The sequence below is a fragment of the Caretta caretta genome, chromosome 20 (genome assembly GCF_965140235.1).
Source record: "Caretta caretta isolate rCarCar2 chromosome 20, rCarCar1.hap1, whole genome shotgun sequence".
Taxonomy (NCBI): Eukaryota; Metazoa; Chordata; order Testudines; family Cheloniidae; genus Caretta; species Caretta caretta.
Genome location: NC_134225.1, coordinates 7,962,848 through 7,986,372, shown reverse-complemented (window position 1 = coordinate 7,986,372; position 23,525 = coordinate 7,962,848). Strand labels below are relative to the sequence as shown.

The following is a 23,525-nucleotide window of genomic DNA, read 5'->3' as shown; positions in this document are numbered from 1 at the left end:
CCTGGGCAGGTCTCCTTGTGTGGTGTGTACCTGAGAGCCTGGCGACTGCGTCGGCAGCAAACACAGCTGTGGCCTCGTGTCTTGTGTCCACCACGCGGATGCCCAGCTTCTCGCTGGCCACCAGGATGGGCGAGATGTGGCCTCCTACCAGTGTGAACAAGTAGCGCACCCCATGGGCCTTCAGGACCTCTGCAACAAGTTCTCCCCCGTGCCGGGTACTCTTTGGCTCTGTCTGAGAAGGATAGAGCCCTGGCCCATCAGCACAGAACGCGCAGGCCAGGGCAGGATACAGACCAGCAGAGGTCAGCCCAGCAGAGCACCAGCTTGGCAGGGCAGGGCAAGGGGGCCAAGTCAGGAAGCAGACTGGCAGAGTGCTGGCCTGGCAGAGCAGGGGCTGGGTCAGGATGCAGACCAGCAGAGCGTCAGCCTGGCATGGCAGGAGTGGGGTCAGGACGCAGACGGGCAGAGCGCCGGCCCAGCAGAGCAGGAGGCAGGAGCCGGGTCAGGATGCAGACCAGCAGAGAGTCAGCCTGGCAGGGCAGGAGCGGGGTCAGGACACAGACAGGTGCAGCGCCGACCCGGCAGGGAAGGGCAGGAGGCAGACGGCATAGCCCCAGCCTGGCAGGGCAGGAGCCGGGAGGACGCAGACAGGCAGAGCGCCGGCCCAGCAGGGAAGGGCAGGAGGCAGACTAGCATAGCACCAGCCTGGCAGGGCAGGAGCTGGGAGGACGCAGACAGGCAGAGCGCCGGCCCAGCAGGGAAGGGCAGGAGGCAGACTAGCATAGCACCAGCCTGGCAGGGCAGGAGATAGAGGCCGTGTCAGGAAGCAGATTGGCAGAGCGCTGGCCTGGCAGAGCAGGAGGCAGGGGCCAAGTCAGGACAGAGACCAGCAGAGTGCCGGCCTGCCAGAGCAGGGGCTGGGTCAGGACGAAGACTGGCACAGTGCCATCCTGACAGAGCAGGAGGCGGGGCCAGGTCAGGATGCAAAACAGCAGAGTGCCGGCCTGGCAGGGCAGGAGGCAGGGACCGGGTCAGACGCAGACTGGCAGGGCAGAATGCAGGGGCATGACGCAGAGCACCTGGCCCGCAGAGCAGGGCACTGGGCCTGGGTCAGGATGCCGACTGGCAGAGTACCGGCCCGGTAGGGCAGGATGCAGAGAGGCAGAGTGCTGGCCTGGCAGGGCAGGGGCTGGGTCAGGATGCAGACCGGCAGAGCACCAGTCTGGCATGGCAGGAGGCGGGGTCAGATGCAGACCAGCAGAGTGCCAGCCCGGCGGGGCAGTGTCTGGGTGGCTCCCCATGGACACTGTGGGGGGACATTGTGCAGGGCAGGGATGGTGCTAACGGCCAGAGGTGCAGCTCCAGCACACACTGGGACCCAGGGATAACCAACTAGTGACCTGGTTAGCTCTGAACATGCTGTGTGCCCATCCCTCACCGGATTAGGAACCCTGGCAGCTCATGGTGAGTTGTCATGCAAGAAGCCTAGGTTGGCACATGGCCTGTATCCAGTCTGGCACCATGTGACTCTGCAGGGCAGATGGGACCCCCGGACATGGCTCCTCCTTCCAGCCAGCTCTCTGGGCAATAGGGTATCCCAGAGAGCTGCTGGGGCGGCTCAGAGTGCCCGGAGCATGTGTAGACATGCCCTTGTTAAGAGAGGATTGAACAGCAGCCTGGACTTTCCCAGAATGCACTGCCACAAGGCACAGGGATGCTGCTGCATGGACAGGTCCCAGCTCTGTTTGCAGGAACCAGTGAGGCAGGAGCATCCTAGGTCCCTATTGTGTGGGCAGCGTGTGATGCTTCCTAGGGCTCTTCTCATGGGTAGGGCCTTAGCAAATTCTCTGCCATGAAAAACGCATCACAGATGGTGAAATATGATCTCCCCTGTGAAATCTGGCACCCAGCTGGGGACTCCTTGGGATTGAGACTTCCTCTTCCCCTGCAGGGGCTGCTCCCTGGGCCGGTCAGACCCACCTCTGGGATCTCCCCTGGTTGCAGGAAGCTCCACGGCTCCAGCTGTCACATCCTCACGCTGGGGTGGGAGACTGCTGGAAAACCAAACCTATGGTAATCCACCGTCCATACCCTGCGACCCTCACTTCTGCACTGCTGCTGCTGGCAGCAGCGTTGGCTTTAGAGCTGGGCACCCAGACAGCTGCGTTCTGCTCTGGCTGCCCAGCTCTGAAAGCAGTGCCTCTGCCAGCAGCAGGGCAGAAGTAAGGGTGGCAATCCCATGACCCCCCTACAATAGCCTTGTGACCAGTCTTTTGGGTCAGGACCCTGACGGTTACAATACAGTGAAATTAGATGTAAACATATGAAAACGTGAAATTGACTAATTTTAAAACCCCCAGACAGTGAAATTGACCAAAATGGACCATGAATTTGGTAAGGCCCTACTCAAGGGACTTGAACGCAGAGAAACCCCTTGGTATCTCTCTCCCGTGGGAGGGAACCAGTGCAGGTGCTGGATCCCCTGGGAACCAGCACACAAATATGGGACATCCCAAGCACAAACGCCCCCTGGACAGGGAGACCTTTCCACCAAACCCACAGGAACTCCTGCCACCTTAGTTTTGGAATCAGGAGAGCAGTGCAGGGCCCTGGGCATTCCTGAGAGCTCATATTGGGGGGGAAGCCTCACCATGTGCACTTCTGCACTTAGCAGCCTCATCAGCACATAGTCCTGGGTAGTCACCAGTGCAGTGAATCTGTCCTGGGATCTCAGTGCAGATGCTACCCAAGCTCCCCTCATCCACCTACATCCCTTGCCATTCTCTCTAAGTCTTGCATGGCAGGAGTCTATTTGAAAGGGGGAGCTGTCTCAGCTTTACCTTATGCCAAAGCTGGTAGATCAGCCCCAGTTTGTGAGCTGCCCCAAGCAGAGCTGTCCCCAGCGCCCCCAGCAGCACAAGGAGCCAGGCACTGGAGCAGCTGCTGCTGGGTGAGACAGCAGCAGGATCCATGGAGGCAACTTCAGTGGCAGAGTCACCAACACACACTCCTGCTGCAAAAGGCAAGCACAGAACATAACCAGTCACTCTCACATGTGCTGCCAGCCACTCCCCCTTGCCACAGTGGCCAGACCCTGCCCTCCACCAGAATGGTTGTCTCCTCCCGCTGCCGCCAGAGTGGCCGGTCCTTCTTCCCCCCTGCCCGAGCGGTCGCCTACTCTCTCCGCTGCCAGAGCGGCCAGCCCCTCTTCTCCTTCCCACCAGAACAGCCGGACTCTCTTCCACTTCCTGCCCCTGACCAGAAAAGCCAGTCCCTCTTCCCTCCCACGCCAGAATGGCCAGACCCTTCCCCACCACCATCAGTGTCTGGTAAGCCCCTCTTGTGGTGCCAACTAAACCCTTCTGCTGCCCCTTGTGCCATATTTTTTACAGCCCGTGCATAACCCAGATGGTGCCGTGATGGAGACATGGCAACCGACCAAAGGCCAGAGCTATCTGGCAGGATCATCTGTCACCACCGCAAGTGTCTAACCCTGATGTAAGGTGGGACATGGTGCTGCCACTGGCTCTTATCTCTGCTGTTCCAGAGTGCCAGGACAGTGCCAGACATGCCAGCAAAGCCCTTAGGCTCTGCAGGCTAGAGAGCTGTGGATACGGAGTGTCCCCTTTACTAGGCTGTTCCATGGTGCTCCCAGCTGCCTCCCAGCCAGACATGAATTCACCTTCCCAACCCTATGGGAGGAGGCAAGGCACATCATCCCCATATTAAAGATGGGGAATTAAGGCACAGCAGGATGAAATGCCTTGTCCAAGGGCACCCACGGAGACAGTGGCAGAGAAACAGTACCCAGAAGCCCTGGAACCCCGACCTGTCCTTTGGCCTAGGCTCCCTCTGCCCACACTACAATTAAAGTGCAGGCAGCATTCAGAAAGGCGGGTTCCTGACCTGTAAGAAGTTCTTGGAGACGGACTCTGCACGTTCACCCCCTCTGGAATGTGCCAGCTCTGTAAGCTGGACTCTTCTCACAGTGGTGCTCATTGGAGTTCTCTTGTACCTCTACCCCTCCCACCACTGGCCCTGACCCTCCAGAGGCGACGCTATAAAAGGAGGGGTTCGGTGTGCTGGTTGGCTCAGTTCCTTCCACCACTTCCTCAAATCTGACTGTAAGTAGGACTCTGAGCAAGAGGGAAGGCAGGCAGGCAGGGAGGGTGAACGTGCAGAGTCTATCTTGGAGAAACATGGGGAGCAACCTTCATTTGTTCTGCAAGTGGCCTCTACAACCCCAGTGGAGTGGGATGAGGAGGCCTAGCTAGATAAGAACTGCAGTGCTGCCTCACCAAACTCAGCAGCCAACGTAGCTGCAAAATCCAGGGAAAGCATGTGCTGAGCACCAGGTGGCAGCTCTGAAGTTCTCCAATACAGGAATATGCATAAGGCAGGCCATGGAAGCAGCCTTCGCCCTAGTCAAGTGTGCCCTTGTGGAAGAGGAACACAGGCGTGTTTATAATGCTCCTCATTACAGAGTCTAATCTATTTGGAAAGGCATTGGGAAGTGAGTGCCTGATTGTTTCTCTTTTCCCCATGTGACGGGGTGCCCGCCCACTTCCTGGATCCCAACAGGACTGGCCCTGAGAGGGTTAAAACCTGCCTAGGGAGGCTGAGGGGCAAGCAACCCAAGGAAAGGCTGCAGGGGAAACAGCCAATTAGGACAGCAGCTGGACCAGCCAATCAGGGCTCAGCCGGCCCATATAAAAAGAAGTGAGTCCGCTGTGAGTCTGCTGCAGGGAGCCCTAGGGAGAAGACTGGTTTCCTAGAGGGCTCCTGGTGGGCTGCCAGGACTTACAGGCTTGAGGCCCTGGGAAGTGGCACCAGCTCCTTTGCCCTGAGGCAGGAGCAGAAGGAACTGAGGCTGTGGAGAAGTGGCCCAGGGAATAGAGACAGTGAGCTGGAAGGAAGAGGCAGCAGGAAGCTGCTGTTTGCAGGGTCCCGGGGCCTGGAGTAGTGGGCAGACCTGTCCCCCCCTCCCTGCCAGCTGCTGAAGGAGCAGCCCAGCTGTGGACTGCCAAGCAGTTGAGAGGGGTGGCTGAACTCTTGTTGGAGGACTCCCCCCAGAAGAGGCGGAAACCGGATGGTGACATGGCCAGAGGACTGTGCCACGAAGCAGACGCTGAGAGAAAGGAGCCATAATGGGTCTGCAGGTGGAGGCAAAGACAGGAGAGCCACCACCACCCGGTTCACCCACGGGGCCTGAGCTAATTCCCAAAACGCCTAGCAGGAGGCATCAGTGTGGTGAGTGACCCCGTGACATGCCGTAAGAGACAGAGTCTAGGTGAATCCCTATACTCCTTAGAGCTATTCTAATAGAAAGCCAAATGACTTCTTAGCATCCAAGGTGAGCAGCTTAGCTGAGGGAGAGCAAGGTCTAGGGGAAAATATGGGCAAGTTTATGGACTGGTTAAGATGGCATTTTGTGTCTAGCTTGGGGAGCAATATGGCTGGAGGACAGACACTTTATTTTTGTGAATGACCATATAAGGCAACCATGAGAGCCTGCAGCTCACTCAGTCTTCATAGTTTCTTAACTGAAAGAGGCTCAGGAGAGCACCAGGGGCTGTGTGTGTATGGGGGGAGCTGAGTTAGTACAAGACTGAGGTTCCACATCAGTGTGGGCTCCCTAAGCAGAGGGTAGACATTCATTAACCTCTTCAGAAACGTCTTAACTAAATTGTGGCTGAACACAGTCCTTTGTCCAACCAATGCATGACGAGCAGCAAGAACTGTGAGATGCTACTAACTGTATGGAGAGATGGTGCAAGCACTCCAATGTGGATTGAAGAGAAGCTGAATCTGGGTTTATCCTTGCTAGATGCCCACATGGAGACCCTTTTCAACTTATGATCCTAACACTGACAAGCTGAATGTTTCCTGGAGTTTAGTGGAACCTCCTGCCCCACTTAAAGTACAGACTGGATGAATGGACTATGAGGTGGACAGAAAGCTGGCTAGATTGTCAGGCTCAACGGGTAGTGATCAACGACTCAATGTCTAATTGGCAGCCGGGATCAAGCGGAGTGTCCCAGGGGTAGTTTTTTTTTCAACATAGTCATTAACATTAATCGGGAGGATGGGATGGATTGCACCCTCAGCAAGCTTGCAGATGACACTAAGCTGGGGGGAGAGGTAAATATGCTGGAGGGTAGGGATAGGGTCCAGAGTGACCTAGACAAAATGGAGGATTGGGTCAAAAGAAATCTGATGAGGTTCAACAAGGATCAAAGAATCCTAGGCGCTGCTACAGGCTGGGGACCCACTGACTAAGCAGCAATTCTGCAGAAAAGGACCTGGGGATTACAGTGGATGAGAAGCTGGATATGAGTCAACAGTGTGCCCTTGTTGCCAAGAAGGCTAAGGACATATTGGGCTGCATTAGTAGGAGCACTGCCAGCAGATCAAGGGAAGTGATTATTCCCCTCTATTAGGCACTGGTGAGGCCACATCTGGAGTACTGTGTCCAGTTTTGGGACCCCCACTACAGAAAGAATGGACAAATTGGACAGACCAGTGGAGGGCAATGAAAATGATTAGGGAACTTGTCTTATTTCGCCTGCAGAAGAGGAGAGTGAGGGGGGGATTTGATAGCAGCCTTCAACTACCTGAAAAGGGGGGGGCGGGGAGCTGATGTTGCACTCATATGACTTTATGAAAATATGCTAATGAGTGTGAATACAATGTTACTGGAATATGCTTCATGCAAAAGGTCTCTTGTAAGGTATCATTACAAAGTTTATAATTGAGTGTGGTCATCCTATTTGTATAAATGTATCATTCTTGTATCTGAAACGAGAAAAAGAAATAACTCTGAGCTCCTCTTGTAATTATGCAACGTGTGGGCCATTAATGGTGGTTTGGAATCTTGATGGCTCCCATCAACTTGGACAATTGGTAAATGGCTCTGTTTACTTCCTGTGGGTCAGGCCAGGAAGAATGAATGCTCGGGGTCTCACAAGACAAGTGACCCAGTCTCTTGGTACTGGAATCCACCTTAAACCTGGTGCTTTTCCACTTAGAAGGAGGGGTGGGGACCCAGAGAGACAAAAGATTTCTATCTTGTGCCAAAGCTATATAAGGGGGTGGAACAGAACAAAGGAGGCTCCAGTCATGAGACATCCCCTAGTTACCACCTGAGCTGGAGCTACCAAGGACTGTACCAGGAGAAAGAATTGGGCCCAGACTATGAAGGAGTCCAGACTGTGAAAGAAGCTAATTGGAACATCTGAGGGCAGGATTTTATCTGTAATCAGTTTCTTAATGTATTAGGCTTAGACTTGCATGCTTTGTTTTATTTTGCTTGGTAACTTACTTTGTTCTGTCTATTACCTGGAACCACTTAAATCCTACTTTTTATACTGTTTTGATTATTAACCCAGAGTAAGTAAGTAATACCTGGGGGAGCAAACAGCTGTGCATCTCTCTCTATCAGTGTTATAGAGGGTGGACAATTTGAGTTTACTCTGTATAAGCTTTATATAGAGTAAAATGGATTCATTTGGGGTTTGGATTCCATGATTTCATTTGGGAGTTGGGTGTCTGGGTGCTGGAGACAGGAGCACTTCTTAAGCTGTTTTCAGTTAAGTCTGCAGCTTTGGGAAATGTGGTTCAGACCCTGGGTCTGTGTTGAACCAAACTGGTGTCTGGCTCAAGGCAGGGTTTTGGAGGCCCAAACTGGCAGAGAAAACCGGCTCCGAGGTAATCTCAGCACATCAGGTGACAGTCCCAAACAGGTTTCTGTGATCATACCCATCACAGGGGGTTCCAAAGAGGATGGAGCTAGGCTGTTCTCAGTGGTGGCAGATGACAGAACAAGAAGCAATGGTCTCAAGTTGCAGTGGGGGAGGTGTAGGTTGGCTATTAGGGAAAACTATTTCACTAGGAGGGTGGTGAAGCACTGGAATGGGTTACCTAGGGAGGTGGTGGAATCGCCATCCTTAGAGGTTTTTAAGGCCCAGCTTGACAACACCCTGGCTGGGATGATTTAGTTGGGGCTGGCCCTGCTTTGAGCAGGGGGTTGGACTAGATGACCTCCTGAGGTCTCTTCCAACCCTAATCTGCTATGATTCTTAAGACCAGGAGAGTTCCAGATGTGTCAAAGTCCAATGAGCCATGCTGTCAAAAAGGAGAAAATATGAATCTCTATGGCAAATCCAACCTCTCTGCAGAGTCAATAGGACTGGAATTACTAGGAGAGGCTGGTAAACTCCTGCAGTTGATCTGAAAACCACTTATCTTGCCCAGGCCAGGGCAATCAGAATAATTATGGTTTTGTCTTGTTTGATTTTTCCTGAGAGCTCTCTGAATTGGAAGAACTGGAAGTGGGAAATGCACAGAGACCTACTCTCCAGCCTAGAAGGAATGCATCCAAGACAAACTGGCCACCTGCTCCTGAGCTGAGGCAAAACCACTGAGATTTGGAGTTGTCTTGTTGCAAATAGGTGCATGTCTGGATACCTCCATCAGGAGAAGATATTGCTTGCTACAGAGTGCCTGAGAGGCCACTCATGCTGATTGTGTAAATGTCCACTCAACTGATCTGTGACATTGAGACCTGTAGGATAAATTTGGTGTACTGAGCACCACTCCCACAGAGCCACAACCTCTTAGCACAGATGGCTGAAACTGGTTCCTCCTTGCTTGTTCACATGAAACATCACTGCAGCATTGCTGGTAACTACTCTATCCCTGAGCTGAGTTAGTGCTGCAGGAACCTTTGCAATCCCTGAATTCTATAATCCTAACTGTGTAAATACAAAGTCCATCTCTAATCTGTAAATATGGCATTTTGACCGTTATCTCCCAGTGACTTCAGAGCAAGCTTGCTCACCTTGCAAGTAAAAATGTTGTTTTCTGACCTGTTGACCCCAGAGGTGGGAGAATCAAACTGGACTTTTTCCTTTTCATGTACTGTCACTAGTACGTGGCTGGGCAGGCCAAATTCAGTCCTCACTGACACCTGTGCAGCCTATTTACCTTCAGTGGGTTTGCAGTTACCACCAAGAGCTACAAAAGTGAAGAGAGAATTTGGCCTGTGGGGCCTTTATGACTAAGGCTGATGCATGCGAAGAAAAGGTCTTAAGGAATGGAAGGTGACGGGTGGTCATATGAACCCAGTAGACCACCAGGAAGCCTTGGTAGTTTGTGAGACATTAAACCTGAAAGTTATTTTGGCTACATTCATGCCTTTTCCTACCATTGCAGTTCCCCCTTCGCTCTGGTAATTAGTATCAGGAAGACTGAGAAAGCTAAAGCAAGTGCTGTATCCTCTCGTGGGGGGGATATGAATAGAATCCTAGCCTTCAAAAGGGACCCTACATTCATCTCTAACATAGATTCATAGAGTTTAAGGCCAGAAGGGACATTAGATCAGCTAGTCTGACCTCCTGATAGCACAGGACAGAGAATTCCACCCAGTAACCCAAGTGTGAGCCCAGTAACTGTGTTGGGCATCAAGACCTGGAGAATCCACCACTTCCCGTGATAGTTTGTTCTTATGCTTAATCACCTGCACTGTGAAATTTCTTCCTCATTTCTAATTTGACCTTGTCTGGCTTTAACTTCCAGCCACTCGGTCAGTGGTGGGCAACCTGCGGCCCATCAGGATAATCCGCTGGCAGGCCGCGAGACAGTTTACCTTAAGCCGGTTGCTGTGTGTCCTATCCTCAGAGGTGCAGGAGAAGAACTTTTCTCCCTCCTCCTTGCCACCACCTTTTTAAAGGTGACCCCTCCCACACGGGCCCACGCTGCACCCCCCCCCCCCCTTTCTAGGCTCTAGCCCAGCAGCCCCCAAACTTGCGAGGGTCGCACCCCGCTTCCCCCTGTCCGGGGCCCCGCAGCTCCAGGGGGGACAGGGACAGAGACAAGGGGGCTGCAGGGGGGGCCGGCAGTGGGGCTGAGGACGTGGGCAGGCGCGGGACCGGGGCAGAGCCGGGGGGAGCGGGGGGGGCTGGCCCAGGCCTCGTCACACCTCCCCGCAGGCTCCCCTGGGGGCGCCCAGCTCTCGCCCTAGGCTCCCCGGCTCTCGTTCCCCCCGCAGGCGGCGGGGGAAGGGACGGCCCCAGCCACCGAGTCTGCCCGCCCCGCCCCAGCGAAGTCCCGCCCGCGGCCCCGCCCCGCCCCTCCGGGGCCCCTCGCTGGCGACCCTCCCGCCCCCCACCGGCAGCTCCACGTACCGGGCCCGCAGCGAACGGAAGCCGGCGAGCCTCGGGCTCGGGTTCGGGTTCGGGTCCGGGTCCGGGCGCACGCGCGGCCTCTCCTGACGACGCCGGAACGCCTCCTCTCACGTGACCCCCGCTTCTGCCCTGCCGGGCCGAAGGGCCTCTTGCCTCCGGGGGAGGGGGACGGGGAGGGGGTCACGTGGCTAAGATGGGCGGGTGCCGGCGGCAGCGGCCCGGCGCGAGCGGGGTGGAAACTCGCGGAGTCCGACTGCGCGTGGGTAGCCCCGGGGGCGGAGTCAGTGACCCGTCAACCGCCCCAGAGCGTCGCCTTGGCGACGGTGTCACTCACTGGGTGTCTCCCTCCCCCCCACCGCGATGGGGTCGGTGACTGGGTCCCTCTCGCCTCCCAGCCGGCGCACAGGGCTGGCAGGTTCGTACGGCTTTTGGTGGTGCCCAGAGTGGGTCCAAGCCCCGCCCCGCCCCGTCCCCCACACACCTTCCCAAGGCTCCGGGAGGGAGTTTGGGGGCGGGCTCTGGGCTGGGGCAGGGGGTTGGGGTGCAGGAGGGGGTGCGGGCTCGGGGAGGGAGTTTGGGGGTGGGCTCTGGGCTGGGGCAGGGGGTTGGGGTGCAGGAGGGGGTGCGGGCTCTGGGAGGGAGTTTGGGGGTGGGCTCTGGGCTGGGACAGGGGGTTGGGGTACAGGAGGGGGTGCGGGCTCTGGGAGGGAGTTTGGGGGTGGGCTCTGGGCTGGGGCAGGGGGTTGGGGTGCAGGAGGGGGTGCGGGCTCTGGGAGGGAGTTTGGGGGTGGGCTCTGGGCTGGGGCAGGGGGTTGGGGTACAGGAGGGGGTGCGGGCTCTGGGAGGGAGTTTGGGGGTGGGCTCTGGGCTGGGACAGGGGGTTGGGGTGCAGGAGGGGGTGCGGGCTCTGGGAGGGAGTTTGGGGGTGGGCTCTGGGCTGGGACAGGGGATTGGGGTGCAGGAGGGGGTGCGGGCTCTGGGAGGGAGTTTGGGGGTGGGCTCTGGGCTGGGGCAGGAGGTTGGGGTACAGGAGGGGTTGCGGGCTCTGGGAGGGAGTTTGGGGGTGGGCTCTGGGTTGGGGCAGGGGGTTGGGGTGCAGGAGGGGGTGCGGGCTCTGGGAGGGAGTTTGGGGGTGGGCTCTGGGCTGGGACAGGGGGTTGGGGTGCAGGAGGGGGTGCGGGCTCTGGGAGGGAGTTTGGGGGTGGGCTCTGGGTTGGGGCAGGGGGTTGGGGTGCAGGAGGGGGTGCAGGCTCTGGGATGGGACAGGGAGTTGGGGTGCAGGAGAGGGGTGCGGCACTTACCTCGGGCAGCTCCCGAAAGCGACTCGCACACCCCTCTAGCAGCAGCTCCTAGGTGGGTGGTTGGTGTGGTCTCCGCTCACTGCTACTCTCAGGCACTGGCCCAGCAGCTCCCATTGGCCGCAGTTCCTGGGAGGTAGGGGGAAAAAGCGGACACGCCGCACGCTCAGGGGAGGAGGTGGAGGTGGAGGTGATCTGGGGCGGGGCAGGGAGCTGCCGGTGTTTGCTAAGCACCCACCAGTTTTCCCCTGTGGGTGCTCTAGCCCTAGATCACCCACGGAGTCAGCGCCTATGCTCAGAGCAGCCAGTGTCAGCCCAGCTAGGGCTTTGTTATCATAATAAATAAAATTACTAACACTTATCCTGTGGGCCTGGCTGACTTAGCTGTCCATTCCTCAGTCAGTATGTGGTCCAGGTTCTGTAGTGAAAGCATTCACTGAGGAATGTGGTAAGAAATCCATATTCCCATCCAGCCCAGTTTTGGAGCGACCCTTGTGAAACAAGCTGGGGTCGGTTGGGGGTCTCAGCCTAGGGGCCTGATGGCTGCAGTCCTTGGCAAACAAGGACACAGTGGCTAGGCTAGGTAATCTGACTCCTCCAAGGTCTGGCTGGAGCTGAAGATGTTCAATTAGGAGCAGTCTTAAGGAGCAATAATAAAGGGGGATTTCAACTATCCCCATATTGACTGGGGATACAGTGGAGGAGTAAAACTAAGGGGGAATGGAGTGTAGAAATGAGGGGATTACAGTGGGGGAGTAGAGCTCTGGGAGGATGGGATGTAGAAATGAGGGGGTACAGTAGGAGAGTAGAGCTGAGTAACAGTGGGGTGTAGAAATGAGGGAGGTACAATAGGGGAGTAGAGCTGAAGGGGATGGGGTGTAGAAATGAGGGGAGTACAGTGAAGGGGGATAGGGTGTAGAAATGAGGTGGATACAATGGGGGAGTAGAGCTGAGAGGGATGGGGTGTAGAAATGAGGATGGTACAGTGAGCGAATAGAGCTGAGTAGGGTTGGGGTGTAGAAATGAGGGGAGAAGAGCTGAAGGGGATGGGGTGTAGAAATCAGAGGGCTAGAGTGGGGGAGTAGAACTCTTGGGGTGCAGAAATGAGAGAGATAGAGTGGGGGAATAGAACTGAAAGGGATGGGGTGTAGAAATTAGGGGAGTACAGTGAAGGGGGATGGGGGTGTAGAAATGAGGTCGATACAGTGGAGGAGTAGAGCTGAGGGGGATGGGGTGTAGAAATGTGTGGAATACAGTGGGGGAGAATAGCTGAGTAGGGATCAGGTGTAGAAATGAGGGGAGTACAGTGAGGGAGGATGGGGGTGCAGAAATGAGGTGGATACAGTGGGAGAGTAGAGCGGAGGCTAATGAGGTGTGGAAATGAAGGGAGTACAGTCGGGGAGTAGAGCTGAGTAGGGGTGGGGTGTAGAAATGAGGGGAGTACAGTGAGGGGGGATGGGGTGTAGAAATGAGGTGGATACAGTGGGGGAGTAGAGCTGAGGGGGACCGGGTGTAGAAATGAGGGGAGTAGAGCTGAGTAGGGGTGGGGTGTAGAAATGAGGGGAGTACAGTGAGGGGGGATGGCGAGTGGAAATTAGGTGGATAAAATGGGGGAGTAGAGCTGAGGGGGATGGGGTGTAGAAATGAGGGGGGTACAGTGGGGGAGTAGAGCTGAGAGGGGAGGGGGTGTAGAAATGAGGGGGTTACAGTGGGGGTGTAGAGATGAGGGGAGATGGGGTATAGAAATGAGGCAATACAGTGAGGGGATATAGTGGGGGAGTAGAGCTGAGGTGGTACAAAAAGCGTGGGTAGGTTTCAGGGCAGGAATGGGGTGTTGAACTGAGGGAGGCGGGTACTGGGAGAATAGTTAGAGCTGAGAACGATCTTCTTCCCGCTGTACATGGGCTGCAGGTACCGCTACCCAACAGTCCAAGCCCCAGGAACTATGGTTGCCAACTTTCTAATGGCACAAAACCGAACACCCTTGCCCTGCCCCATCCCTTCCCTGAGGCCCCGCCTGTGGCCCGCCCCATCTATGAGGCCACACCCCCACTCACTCCAGCTCCCCTTCTTCTGTTGCTTGTTCTCCACCACCCTCACTCACTTTCACTGGGCTGGGGTAGGGGGTTGGGTTGCGGGAGGGGGTGACAGTGCCAGCTGGCCATGCGGGGTTTGTGGTGGGGCCAGAAACGAGGGGTTCAGGGTGCTGGAAGGGGTTCTAAGCTGGAGCAGGGTGTTGGGGTGTGAGAGAGAGTGAGAGCTCTGGCTGAGGGTGCAGGCTCTGCAGTGGGGCTGGCGATAAGGGGTTTGGGGTGCAGGGGGAGGCTCTGGGTTGAAGTCAAGGGGTTTGGAGTGTGGGAGTGGGCTCAGGGATGGGACAGGGGGTTGGGATGCAGGAGGTTGTGTGTGCTCTGGGATGGGGCTTGGGACTGGGGCAGGGAATTGGGGTGCAGGAGGGGTGTGGGCTCTGGCTGGGGGTGCAGGCTCTGGGGTGAGGCCAGAGATGAGGGTTGGCGTGGGGAGAGGGCTGCTTGCTGGGGCAGGGATTTGGGGTGTGGGGAGGTATAGGTTCAGGGTATGGGAGAGGGCTCTGGGCTGGGGCAGGAGGTTGGGGTGTGGGGGGGTGAGGTCTCCTGCTGGGGGTACGGGCTCTGGGATGGGGCCAGGGTTGTGGCATCTGGGGTGCAAGAGAGGTCTCCAGTCTGGGGCCGAGGGGTTTGGAGTGCAGAAGGGGGTGCGGGCTCTGGCTGGGGATGTGGGTTCTGGGGTGGGGCTGAGGATGAGGGGTTTGGGGTGCAGGAGCAGGCTCAGGACTGGGATAGGGGGTTGGGATGCGGGTGGATATGGGCTCTGGGCTGGGAGTGCAGGCTTCGGTTGGGACCAAAAATGAGGGGTTCAGGGTGCAGGAGAGGGCTCTAGGTTGGGCCTGGGGGTTGGGATGCAGGAGAGGTGGAGGGCTCTGTCTGGGGGTGTGGGCTCTGGGCTGAGGCCGGGGATGAGAGGTTTGGGGTGCAGGAGGGGGCTCAGGGCTGTGGCAGGGGGTTGGGGTGTGGGGGGTTGTGGGGTGCAGGCTCCAGGAGGGAGTTTGGATGTGGGAGGGGGCTCCAGGATGGGGCAGGGGGTTGGGGTGCAGGTGTGGGTGTGGGGTTCCCAGGAAGCGGCCACCAGGTCTCCACAGCCCCTAGGTTCATGGATGGCCAGTGAGGCTCTGTGCACTGCCCTCGCGCCTTCAGGCACCACTCCCACAGCTCCCATGTGGGAGTTTTATTACCTTTTTAATGTATTTGTTTTTAAATTGCACAGGATTTTTTGCACTGATTTTGCTACAACATAAAATTATATTATTTGGAACACGATTCGTCTTTATTATTTCACAACATATGCTGCTGAGTGCTCGGCAGTTCTGAAAGCCACCAGTTACCCATTACTGCACAGTGTCACACAACTCATAGGATCAGTCACAAACACAATTAACAGGTGCATTGACAATGTTATATTTCTGCGTGTACAGCTATTGCCACTCAGCTCCTACCAGACCACAAAAGAGCAGGGCCAGGTAGAACACACTGCAACAGCACACGCCACTCTGGCTCACTGTTAAAAGATCTGTCAAAGCCTCCCTTGGCCATGTAGCTCCACATCGAGCTCTTCTAATAGCAGACAGCTGCTCCGCCTCCGCCCTCCAGCCCAGGGGAAATGTTTCCCCCTTTGCTTCATGTATATTATGCGGGACACAGCAGAAAGCTAGAACCATTGGGATATTTTTCTCACTGAAGTCCGATATTGTGAGTAAACAACAGCAGTGGCCCTTCAAACGGCCAAAGGCAGTTTCAACTGTCATTCTGCACCTGCTGAACCAGTAAGTTCATAGAATCATAGAATATCAGGGTTGGAAGGGACCCCAGAAGGTCATCTAGTCCAACCCCCTGCTCGAAGCAGGACCAATTCCCAGTTAAATCATCCCAGCCAGGGCTTTGTCAAGCCTGACCTTAAAAACCTCTAAGGAAGGAGATTCTACCACCTCCCTAGGTAACGCATTCCAGTGTTTCACCACCCTCTTAGTGAAAAAGTTTTTCCTAATATCCAATCTAAACCTCCCCCACTGCAGCTTGAGACCATTACTCCTCGTTCTGTCATCTGCTACCATTGAGAACAGTCTAGAGCCATCCTCTTTGGAACCCCCTTTCAGGTAGTTGAAAGCAGCTATCAAATCCCCCCTCATTCTTCTCTTCTGCAGGCTAAACAATCCCAGCTCCCTCAGCCTCTCCTCATAAGTCATGTGTTCCAGACCCCTAATCATTTTTGTTGCCCTTCGCTGGACTCTCTCCAATTTATCCACATCCTTCTTGAAGTGTGGGGCCCAAAACTGGACACAGTACTCCAGATGAGGCCTCACCAATGTCGAATAGAGGGGAACGATCACGTCCCTCGATCTGCTGGCTATGCCCCTACTTATACATCCCAAAATGCCATTGGCCTTCTTGGCAACAAGAGCACACTGCTGACTCATATCCAGCTTCTCGTCCACTGTCACCCCTAGGTCCTTTTCCGCAGAACTGCTGCCTAGCCATTCGGTCCCTAGTCTGTAGCTGTGCATTGGGTTCTTCCGTCCTAAGTGCAGGACCCTGCACTTATCCTTATTGAACCTCATCAGATTTCTTTTGGCCCAATCCTCCAATTTGTCTAGGTCCTTCTGTATCCTATCCCTCCCCTCCAGCGTATCTACCACTCCTCCCAGTTTAGTATCATCTGCAAATTTGCTGAGAGTGCAATCCACACCATCCTCCAGATCATTTATGAAGATATTGAACAAAACCGGCCCCAGGACCGACCCTTGGGGCACTCCACTTGATACTGGCTGCCAACTAGACATGGAGCCATTGATCACTACCCGTTGAGCCCGACAATCTAGCCAGCTTTCTACCCACCTTATAGTGCATTCATCCAGCCCATACTTCCTTAAGTTGAATCATTCCTTGCTGCTATTGAGGCGGCTTCATGATCTGGGGAGCAAGGGTAGGCTGGGATTTCAACATCCCCAATGGTAATTTGCTGGTCAGGAAAGAAAGACCCTACTTGTAGCTTTCTGAACAGTCGTTTGTCCTTAAAGATGTGAGCATAATGCACCTTCCCTGACCAGCCCACTTTATTGTCAGTGAAACGTACCTGGTGATCCACCAGTGCTTGCATAGCCACAGAAAAGTAACCCTGTCTGTTGATGTACGCAGTGGCAAGATGGTCTGGTGCCAAAATGGGGATATGTGTCCATCTATCACCCCGCCACAGTTTGGGAATCCCATTGCTGCAAATCCATCCACTATGTCCTGCACATTGCCCAGAGTCACAGTCCTGCATAGCAGAAGGCAATTTATGGCCCCATAGGCACTGACTTTTGTATTTTCCAGTGGGTGCTTTTGAAGAGATGTGTGTGTTTGGAGTGAGAGGGCACTCTGCCAGTTTTGGGGGAGGCTATTTTCAGCATATTTATACACTTCTTTGATATTCTAGTTGTTGATGTGTCTATCATTGGTATTTTTAATAATGATTACATTGTTATGAACTACATACATTATCATGAATTACAGTAAATTAAAATCGTCATCTACAAGTTGTCTTCAATAACATCCCAGTAAAGACATTATGTCTCACTGTAGCTTTCTGGATGAAACTATCAGCAGTCTTATTTATATCTAGTTCCCTGGTATTGTCTTGATGCATGTTAAGGACAGCTACATTATTCAGTTGTGTCTGTCCCTTGATAACTGGAGATAATTTTTAAGTCTTCTGAAGCTGGAGAATGCAGTTCAGGATGATACAGGCACAGTGAGAAGGATTCCAGAGTGCTTCCAGAGTACTGCAAATGATTCCAGGATCTCTTTCTTCATGGTAACAGCTAATTTAGGCACCATTTTGTATGTATAGTTGGGATTATATTTTGCCATGTGCATTACTTTGCATTTAACATTGAATTTCATCTGCCATTTTGTTGCCAAGTCACCCAGTTTTGTGAAATCCCTTTGTAACTGTTTTGGATTTGTGGAAGTATAACATTGTATAAGTATAACGTTGTATAAGGGGACATGCTGGATTCATTGTATATGAGAGGGCATGCCAAAACATGTTACAAAGTATGTGAGGGAACACACATAGGGACAGTTAGCTTTTGAATGGAGAAGCAATTAAGATAGAGCCAGCACGTCTAAGAAGCAGCCATCAGAATGAAAGGTGTGAAGGGCAATTAGTTAAGTTAACTGGAAGCTGTTAAAGGAGATTGTTAAGGGTGGGAGGTAATTGAAGATACATGATTGGTCTCAGGGATCTCGAAGGGTGGTGACTAAAATCTTTTTCTTCTTTTGTCTGTAACTTCTCTGTAACTTGTTCTCCAGCAAGCTGTATAAATTAAGAGACACAAGCCCCACTCGGGGGGCTCACTTCTAAATGTATTAGCAGAGCAGCTTTGCTAATAAAACAGAGTGGTCTGATAAATTGTGAGTCTGAGTCAAACTTTGACAGATTTAACTACCTTGAGTAATTATGTATCATCTGCAAACTTTTCCACCTCACTGGTTTCAGAGAAGTAGCTGTGTTAGTCTGTATCAGTAAAAACAACAAGGAGTCCTTGTGGCATCTAACATATTTATTTGGGCATAAGCTTTCGTGGGCTATAACCCACTTCATCAGATGCATGGAGTGGAAAATACAGTAGGCAGATATAAATATACAGCACATGAAAAGATGGGAGTTGTCTTACCAAGTGGGGGGTCAATTCAATTAGGGTGGATGTAGCCCATTCCCAACAGTTGCCAAGAAGGGGTGGATATCAACAGAGGGAAAATTACTTTTGTAGTAACCCAGCCACTCTGAGTCTTTATTCAGGCCTAATTTGATGGCGTAATGTTTGCAAATTAATTCCAGTTCTGCAGTTTCTTGTTGAAGTCTGTTTTTGAAGTTTTTTTGGTTAAAGAATGGTGACTTTTAAGTCTGTTATTGAGTGTCTAGGGAGATTGAAGTGCTCTCCTACTGGTTTTTGAATGTTACAGTTCTTGATGTCTGATTTGTGTCCATTTATTCTTTTGTGTAGAGACTGTCCAGTTTGGCCAATGTACATGGCAGAGGGGCATTGCTGACATATGATGGCATGTATCACATTGGTAGATGTGCAGGTGAGTGAGCCCTTGATCATGTGGCTGATGTGGTTGGGTTCTATGATGATGTCCCTTGAATAGGTATGCGGACAGAGTTGGCAACAGGCTTTGTTGCAGGGGTTGGTTCCTGGGTTAGTGGTTCTGTTGTGTGGTGTGTACTTGCTGGTGAGTATTTGCTTCAGGTTGGAGGCTGTCTGTAAGCGAGGACTGGCCTGTCTTCCAAGGTCTGTGAGAGTGAGGGATCATCCTTCAGGATAGGTTGTAGATCCTTGATGATGTGCTGGAGAGGTTTTAGTTGGGGGCTGTAAGTGATGGCTAATGGCATTCTGTTACTTTCTTTGTTGGGTCTGTCCTGTAGTAGGTGACTTCTGGGTACCCTTCTGGCTCTGTCAATCTGTTTCTTCACTTCCCCAGGTGGGTATTGTAGTTTTAAGAATGCCTGATAGAGATCTTGTAGGTGTTTGTCCCTGTCAGAGGGGTTGGAGCATATGTGGTTGTATCGTAGGGCTTGGCTGTAGACAATGGATCATGTGGTGTGGTCTGGATGAAAGCTGGAGGCATGTAGGTAGGCATAGCGGTCAGTAGGTTTCCGGTATAGGATGGTGTTTATGTGACCATCGCTTATTAGTACTGTAGTATCCAGGAAGTGGATCTCTTGTTGGACTGGTCCAGGCTGAGATTGATGGGGGTGGAAATTGTTGAAATCCAGGTGGAATTCCTCAAAGGCCTCCTTCCCATGGGTCCAGATGAGGAAGATGTCATTAATGTAGTGCAAGTATATCAGGTGTGCTAGGGGACAAGAGCTGAGTTGTTGTAAGTCAGCCATAAAAATGTTGGCATACTGTGGGGCCATGCGGGTACTCATAGCAGTCCCGCTGACTTGAAGGTATAAATTGTCTCCAAATCTGAAATAGTTGTGGGTGAGGACAAAGTCACAAAACTCAGCCACTAGGATTGCCATGACATTATCTGGGATACTGTTGCTGATAGCTTGTAGTCCATCCTCGTGTGGATATTGGCATAAAGAGCTTCTACATCCATAGTGGCTAGGATGGTGTTTTCTGGAAGATCACCAATGGATTATATTGGTTTCAGAGTAGCAGCCATGTTAGTCTGTATTTGCAAAAAGAAAAGGAGTACTTGTGACACCTTAGAGACTAACACATTTATTTGAGCATAAGCTTTTGTGAGCTACAGCTCACTTCATCGGATGCATTCAGTGGATTGTAGTTTCCTTAGGAAGTCAGTGGTGTCTCGGAGATAGCTGGGAGTGCTGGTAGCTTAGGGCCTGAGGAGAGGGTCCACATAGCCAGACAATCCTGCTGTCAGGGTGCCAATGCCTGAGATGATGGGGCATCCAGGATTCCCAGGTTTATGGATCTTGGGTAGCAGATAGAATACCCCTGGTCAGGGCTCTAGGGGTGTGTCTGTGTAGAGTTGTTCCTGTGCTCCTTTAGGGAGTTTCTTGAGCAGATGGTGCAGTTTCTTTTGGTACCCCTCAGTGGGATCAGAGGGTAAAGGCCTGTAGAATGTGGTGTCAGAGAGTTGCCTAGCAGCCTCTCATTCATACTCCAACCTATTCATGATGACTACAACATCTCCTTTGTCAGCCTTTTTGATTATAATGTCAGAGTTGTTCCTGAGGCTGTGGTTGGCACTGTGTTCTGCACGGCTGAGGTTATAGGGCAAGTGATGCTGCTTTCCCACAATTTCAGCTCGTGCATGTCAGCAGAAGTACTCTATGTAGAAGTCCAGTCTGTTGTTTCAACCATCAGGAGAAGTCCTTAATCTTGTAGTGTTGGTAGGAAGGTTTCTGTGCATTAGTTTGCTGCTCAGTGGTGTGGTGAAAATATTCCTTGAGTCAGAGATGGTGAAAGTAGGATTCCAGGTCACTGCAGAACGGTATCATGTTCGTGAAGGTGGTGGGGCAGAAGGAGAGGCCCTGAGATAGGACAGGCTCTTCTGCCGGGCTAAGAGTATAACTGGATAGATTAACAATATTGTTGGGTGAGTTAAGGGTACCACTGTTGTGACCCCTTGTGGCATGTAGGAGTTTAGATAGTTGTGTGTCCTTTTTCCTCTGTGGAGAAGCAAAGTGTGTGTTGTAAATGGCTTGTCTAGTTTTTGTAAAGTCCAGCCACAAGGAAGTTTGTGTGGAAAGTTGTTTTTTTATGAGAGTCTCCAGTTTTGAGAGTTCATTCTTGATCTTTTTCTGTTTGCTGTATAGGATGTTGATCAGGTGGTTCCGCAGTTTTTTTGAGAGTGTGTGGCACAATCCCTCACCATAGACTGTATGGTATGTTGATTGTAATGGATTTTTTACCTTCAGTCCTTTTGGTATGGTGTCCATCTGTTTGCATTTGGAAAGGAAGATGATGTCTGTCTGTTTCTGCACGAGTTTTTTCATGATGTTGATGTATTTCCACTTCATATGGCTAAATTCAGTGCCTTGCATGGTGACGGGTTTTAGAGGGGTAGCCGTGTTAGTCTGTATCAGTAAAAACAACGAGGAGTCCTTGTGGCACCTTAAAGACTAATAAACTTCAAAAACAGACTTCAACACGAAACTGCAGAACTGGAATTAATTTGCAAACTTAACACCATCAAATTAGGCCTGAATAAAGACTGGGAGTGGCTGGGTCACTACAAAAATAATTTTCCTTCTGTTGATACTCACACCTTCTTGTCAACTGATGGGAATGGGCCACATCCACTTTGACTGAATTGGCCTCATTAGCACTGACCCCCCACTTGGTAAAGCAACTCCCATCTTTTCATGTGCTGTATATTTATACCTGCCTACTGTATTTTCCACTCCATGCATTTGATGAAGTGGGTTCTAGCCCACAAAAGCTTATGCCCAAATAAATTTGTTAGTCTCTAAGCCCTGGTCTACACTAGGACTTTAGGTCGAATTTAGCAGCATTAAATCGATGTAAACCTGCACCCGTCCACACGATGAAGCCCTTTATTTTGACTTAAAGGGCTCTTAAAATCGATTTCCTTACTCCACCCCTGACAAGTGGATTAGCGCTTAAATCGGCCTTGCCGGCTCGAATTTGGGGTACTGTGCACACAATTCGACGGTATTGGCCTCCGGGAGCTATCCCAGAGTGCTCCATTGTGACCGCTCTGGACAGCACTCTCAACTCAGATGCACTGGCCAGGTAGACAGGAAAAGAACCGCAAACTTTTGAATCTCATTTCCTGTTTGGCCAGCGTGGCAAGCTGCAGGTGACCATGCAGAGCTCATCAGCAGAGGTGACCATGATGGAGTCCCAGAATCGCAAAAGAGCTCCAGCATGGACCGAACGGGAGGTACGGGATCTGATCGCTGTATGGGGAGAGGAATCCGTGCTATCAGAACTCTGTTCCAGTTTTCGAAATGCCAAAACCTTTGTCAAAATCTCCCAGGGCATGAAGGACAGAGGCCATAACAGGGACCCGAAGCAGTGCCGCGTGAAACTGAAGGAGCTGAGGCAAGCCTACCAGAAAACCAGAGAGGCGAACGGCTGCTCTGGGTCAGAGCCCCAAACATGCCGCTTCTATGATGAGCTGCATGCCATTTTGGGGGGTTCAGCCACCACTACCCCAGCCGTGTTGTTTGACTCCTTCAATGGAGATGGAGGCAATACGGAAGCAGGTTTTGGGGACGAAGAAGAAGATGATGATGATGAGGTTGTAGATAGCTCACAGCAAGCAAGCGGAAAAACCGGTTTTCCTGACAGTCAGGAACTGTTTCTCACCCTGGACCTGGAGCCAGTACCCCCCGAACCCACCCAAGGCTGCCTCCTGGACCCAGCAGGTGGAGAAGGGACCTCCGGTGAGTGTACCTTTTAAAATACTATACATGGTTTAAAAGCAAGCATGTGAAAGGATTACTTTGCCCTGGCATTCGCGGCTCTCCTGGATGTACTCCCAAAGCCTTTGCAAAAGGTCTCTGGGGAGGGAAGCCTTATTGCGTCCTTCATGGTAGGACACTTTACCACTCCAGGCCAGTAACACGTACTCGGGAATCATTGTAGAACAAAGCATTGCAGTGTATGTTTGCTGGCATTCAAACAACATCCGTTCTTTATCTCTCTGTGTTATCCTCAGGAGAGTGAGATATAATTCATGGTCACCTGGTTGAAATAGAGTGCTTTTCTTCAGGGGACACTCAGAGGAGCCCATTCCTGCTGGGCTGTTTGCCTGTGGCTAAACAGAAATGTTCCCCGCTGTTAGCATGTGACCTTGTAACAAAAGCACATGTGCTATGTATGTAATGTTAACAGCAAGGTTTACCCTGAAAGAGCGTAGCCACTGTTTTATAAAATGTGTCTTTTTAAATACCGCTGTCCCTTTTTTTTTCTCCACCAGCTGCATGTGTTTCAATGATCACAGGATCTTCTCCTTCCCAGAGGCTAGTGAAGCTTAGAAAGAAAAAAAAACTCACTCGAGATGAAATGTTCTCCGAGCTCATGCTGTCCTCCCACACTGACAGAGCACAGACGAATGCGTGGAGGCAAATAATGTCAGAGTGCAGGAAAGCACAAAACGACCGGGAGGAGAGGTGGCGGGCTGAAGAGAGTAAGTGGTGGGCTGAAGACAGGGCTGAAGCTCAAATGTGGCAGCAGTGTGATGAGAGGAGGCAGGATTCAATGCTGAGGCTGCTGGAGGACCAAACCAGTATGCTCCAGTGTATGGTTGAGCTGCAGCAAAGGCAGCTGGAGCACAGACTGCCACTACAGCCCCTGTGTAACCAACCGCCCTCCTCCCCAAGTTCCATAGCCTCCACACCCAGACGCCCAGGAACGCGGTGGGGGGGCCACCGGCCAACCAGCCACTCCGCCACAGAGGATTGCCCAAAAAAAAAGAAGGCTGTCATTCAATAAATTTTAAAGTTGTAAACTTTTAAA

The 23,525-nt window shown here is 52.5% G+C and overlaps 2 protein-coding genes across 5 annotated transcripts in view; one reads left to right on the top strand and one right to left on the bottom strand.

Annotated features, from left to right (window-relative positions):
- The window catches only part of HACL2 (2-hydroxyacyl-CoA lyase 2), a 23,249-nt gene extending 12,852 nt beyond the window's left edge, over positions 1-10,397 (bottom strand). The window contains exons 1-4 of one of the 3 annotated variants that reach the window (XM_048834204.2): positions 10,185-10,253; positions 9,647-9,720; positions 2,841-3,013; positions 31-232 (exon numbers count right to left, since the gene is read on the bottom strand). In XM_048834204.2, coding sequence (XP_048690161.1) covers positions 31-232; positions 2,841-2,972 — 334 coding nt within the window. In that variant the 5' untranslated portion in view covers positions 2,973-3,013; positions 9,647-9,720; positions 10,185-10,253. Of the gene's footprint in view, positions 1-30; positions 233-2,840; positions 3,014-9,646; positions 9,721-10,184 lie in introns of all 3 variants that reach the window. The other 2 variants (XM_048834203.2, XM_048834205.2) reach the window with 2 other exon arrangements.
- On the top strand, positions 10,297-23,525 carry LOC142069692 (uncharacterized). Of its 2 annotated transcripts, XM_075121695.1 has the most exons (4): positions 10,297-10,599; positions 18,564-18,645; positions 21,847-22,450; positions 22,987-23,525. In XM_075121695.1, exons 2-4 carry the CDS (start codon positions 18,613-18,615, stop codon positions 23,499-23,501), a joined length of 1,152 nt encoding a protein of 383 aa, XP_074977796.1. In that variant the 5' UTR covers positions 10,297-10,599; positions 18,564-18,612; the 3' UTR covers positions 23,502-23,525. The 2 variants fall into 2 exon arrangements, with proteins under 2 accessions (XP_074977796.1, XP_074977797.1); XM_075121696.1 differs by lacking the exon at positions 18,564-18,645.

Bases quoted from the DNA above. Each gene is read 5' to 3' on its own strand.
- LOC142069692 (XM_075121695.1), top strand. From the start codon at position 18,613: ATGATGGCATGTATCACATTGGTAGATGTGCAG. The intron at 18,646-21,846 runs GTGAGTGAGCCC...CTGTTTGGCCAG, and splicing joins TCACATTGGTAGATGTGCAG to CGTGGCAAGCTGCAGGTGAC. The intron at 22,451-22,986 runs GTGAGTGTACCT...TTTCTCCACCAG, and splicing joins AGGTGGAGAAGGGACCTCCG to CTGCATGTGTTTCAATGATC.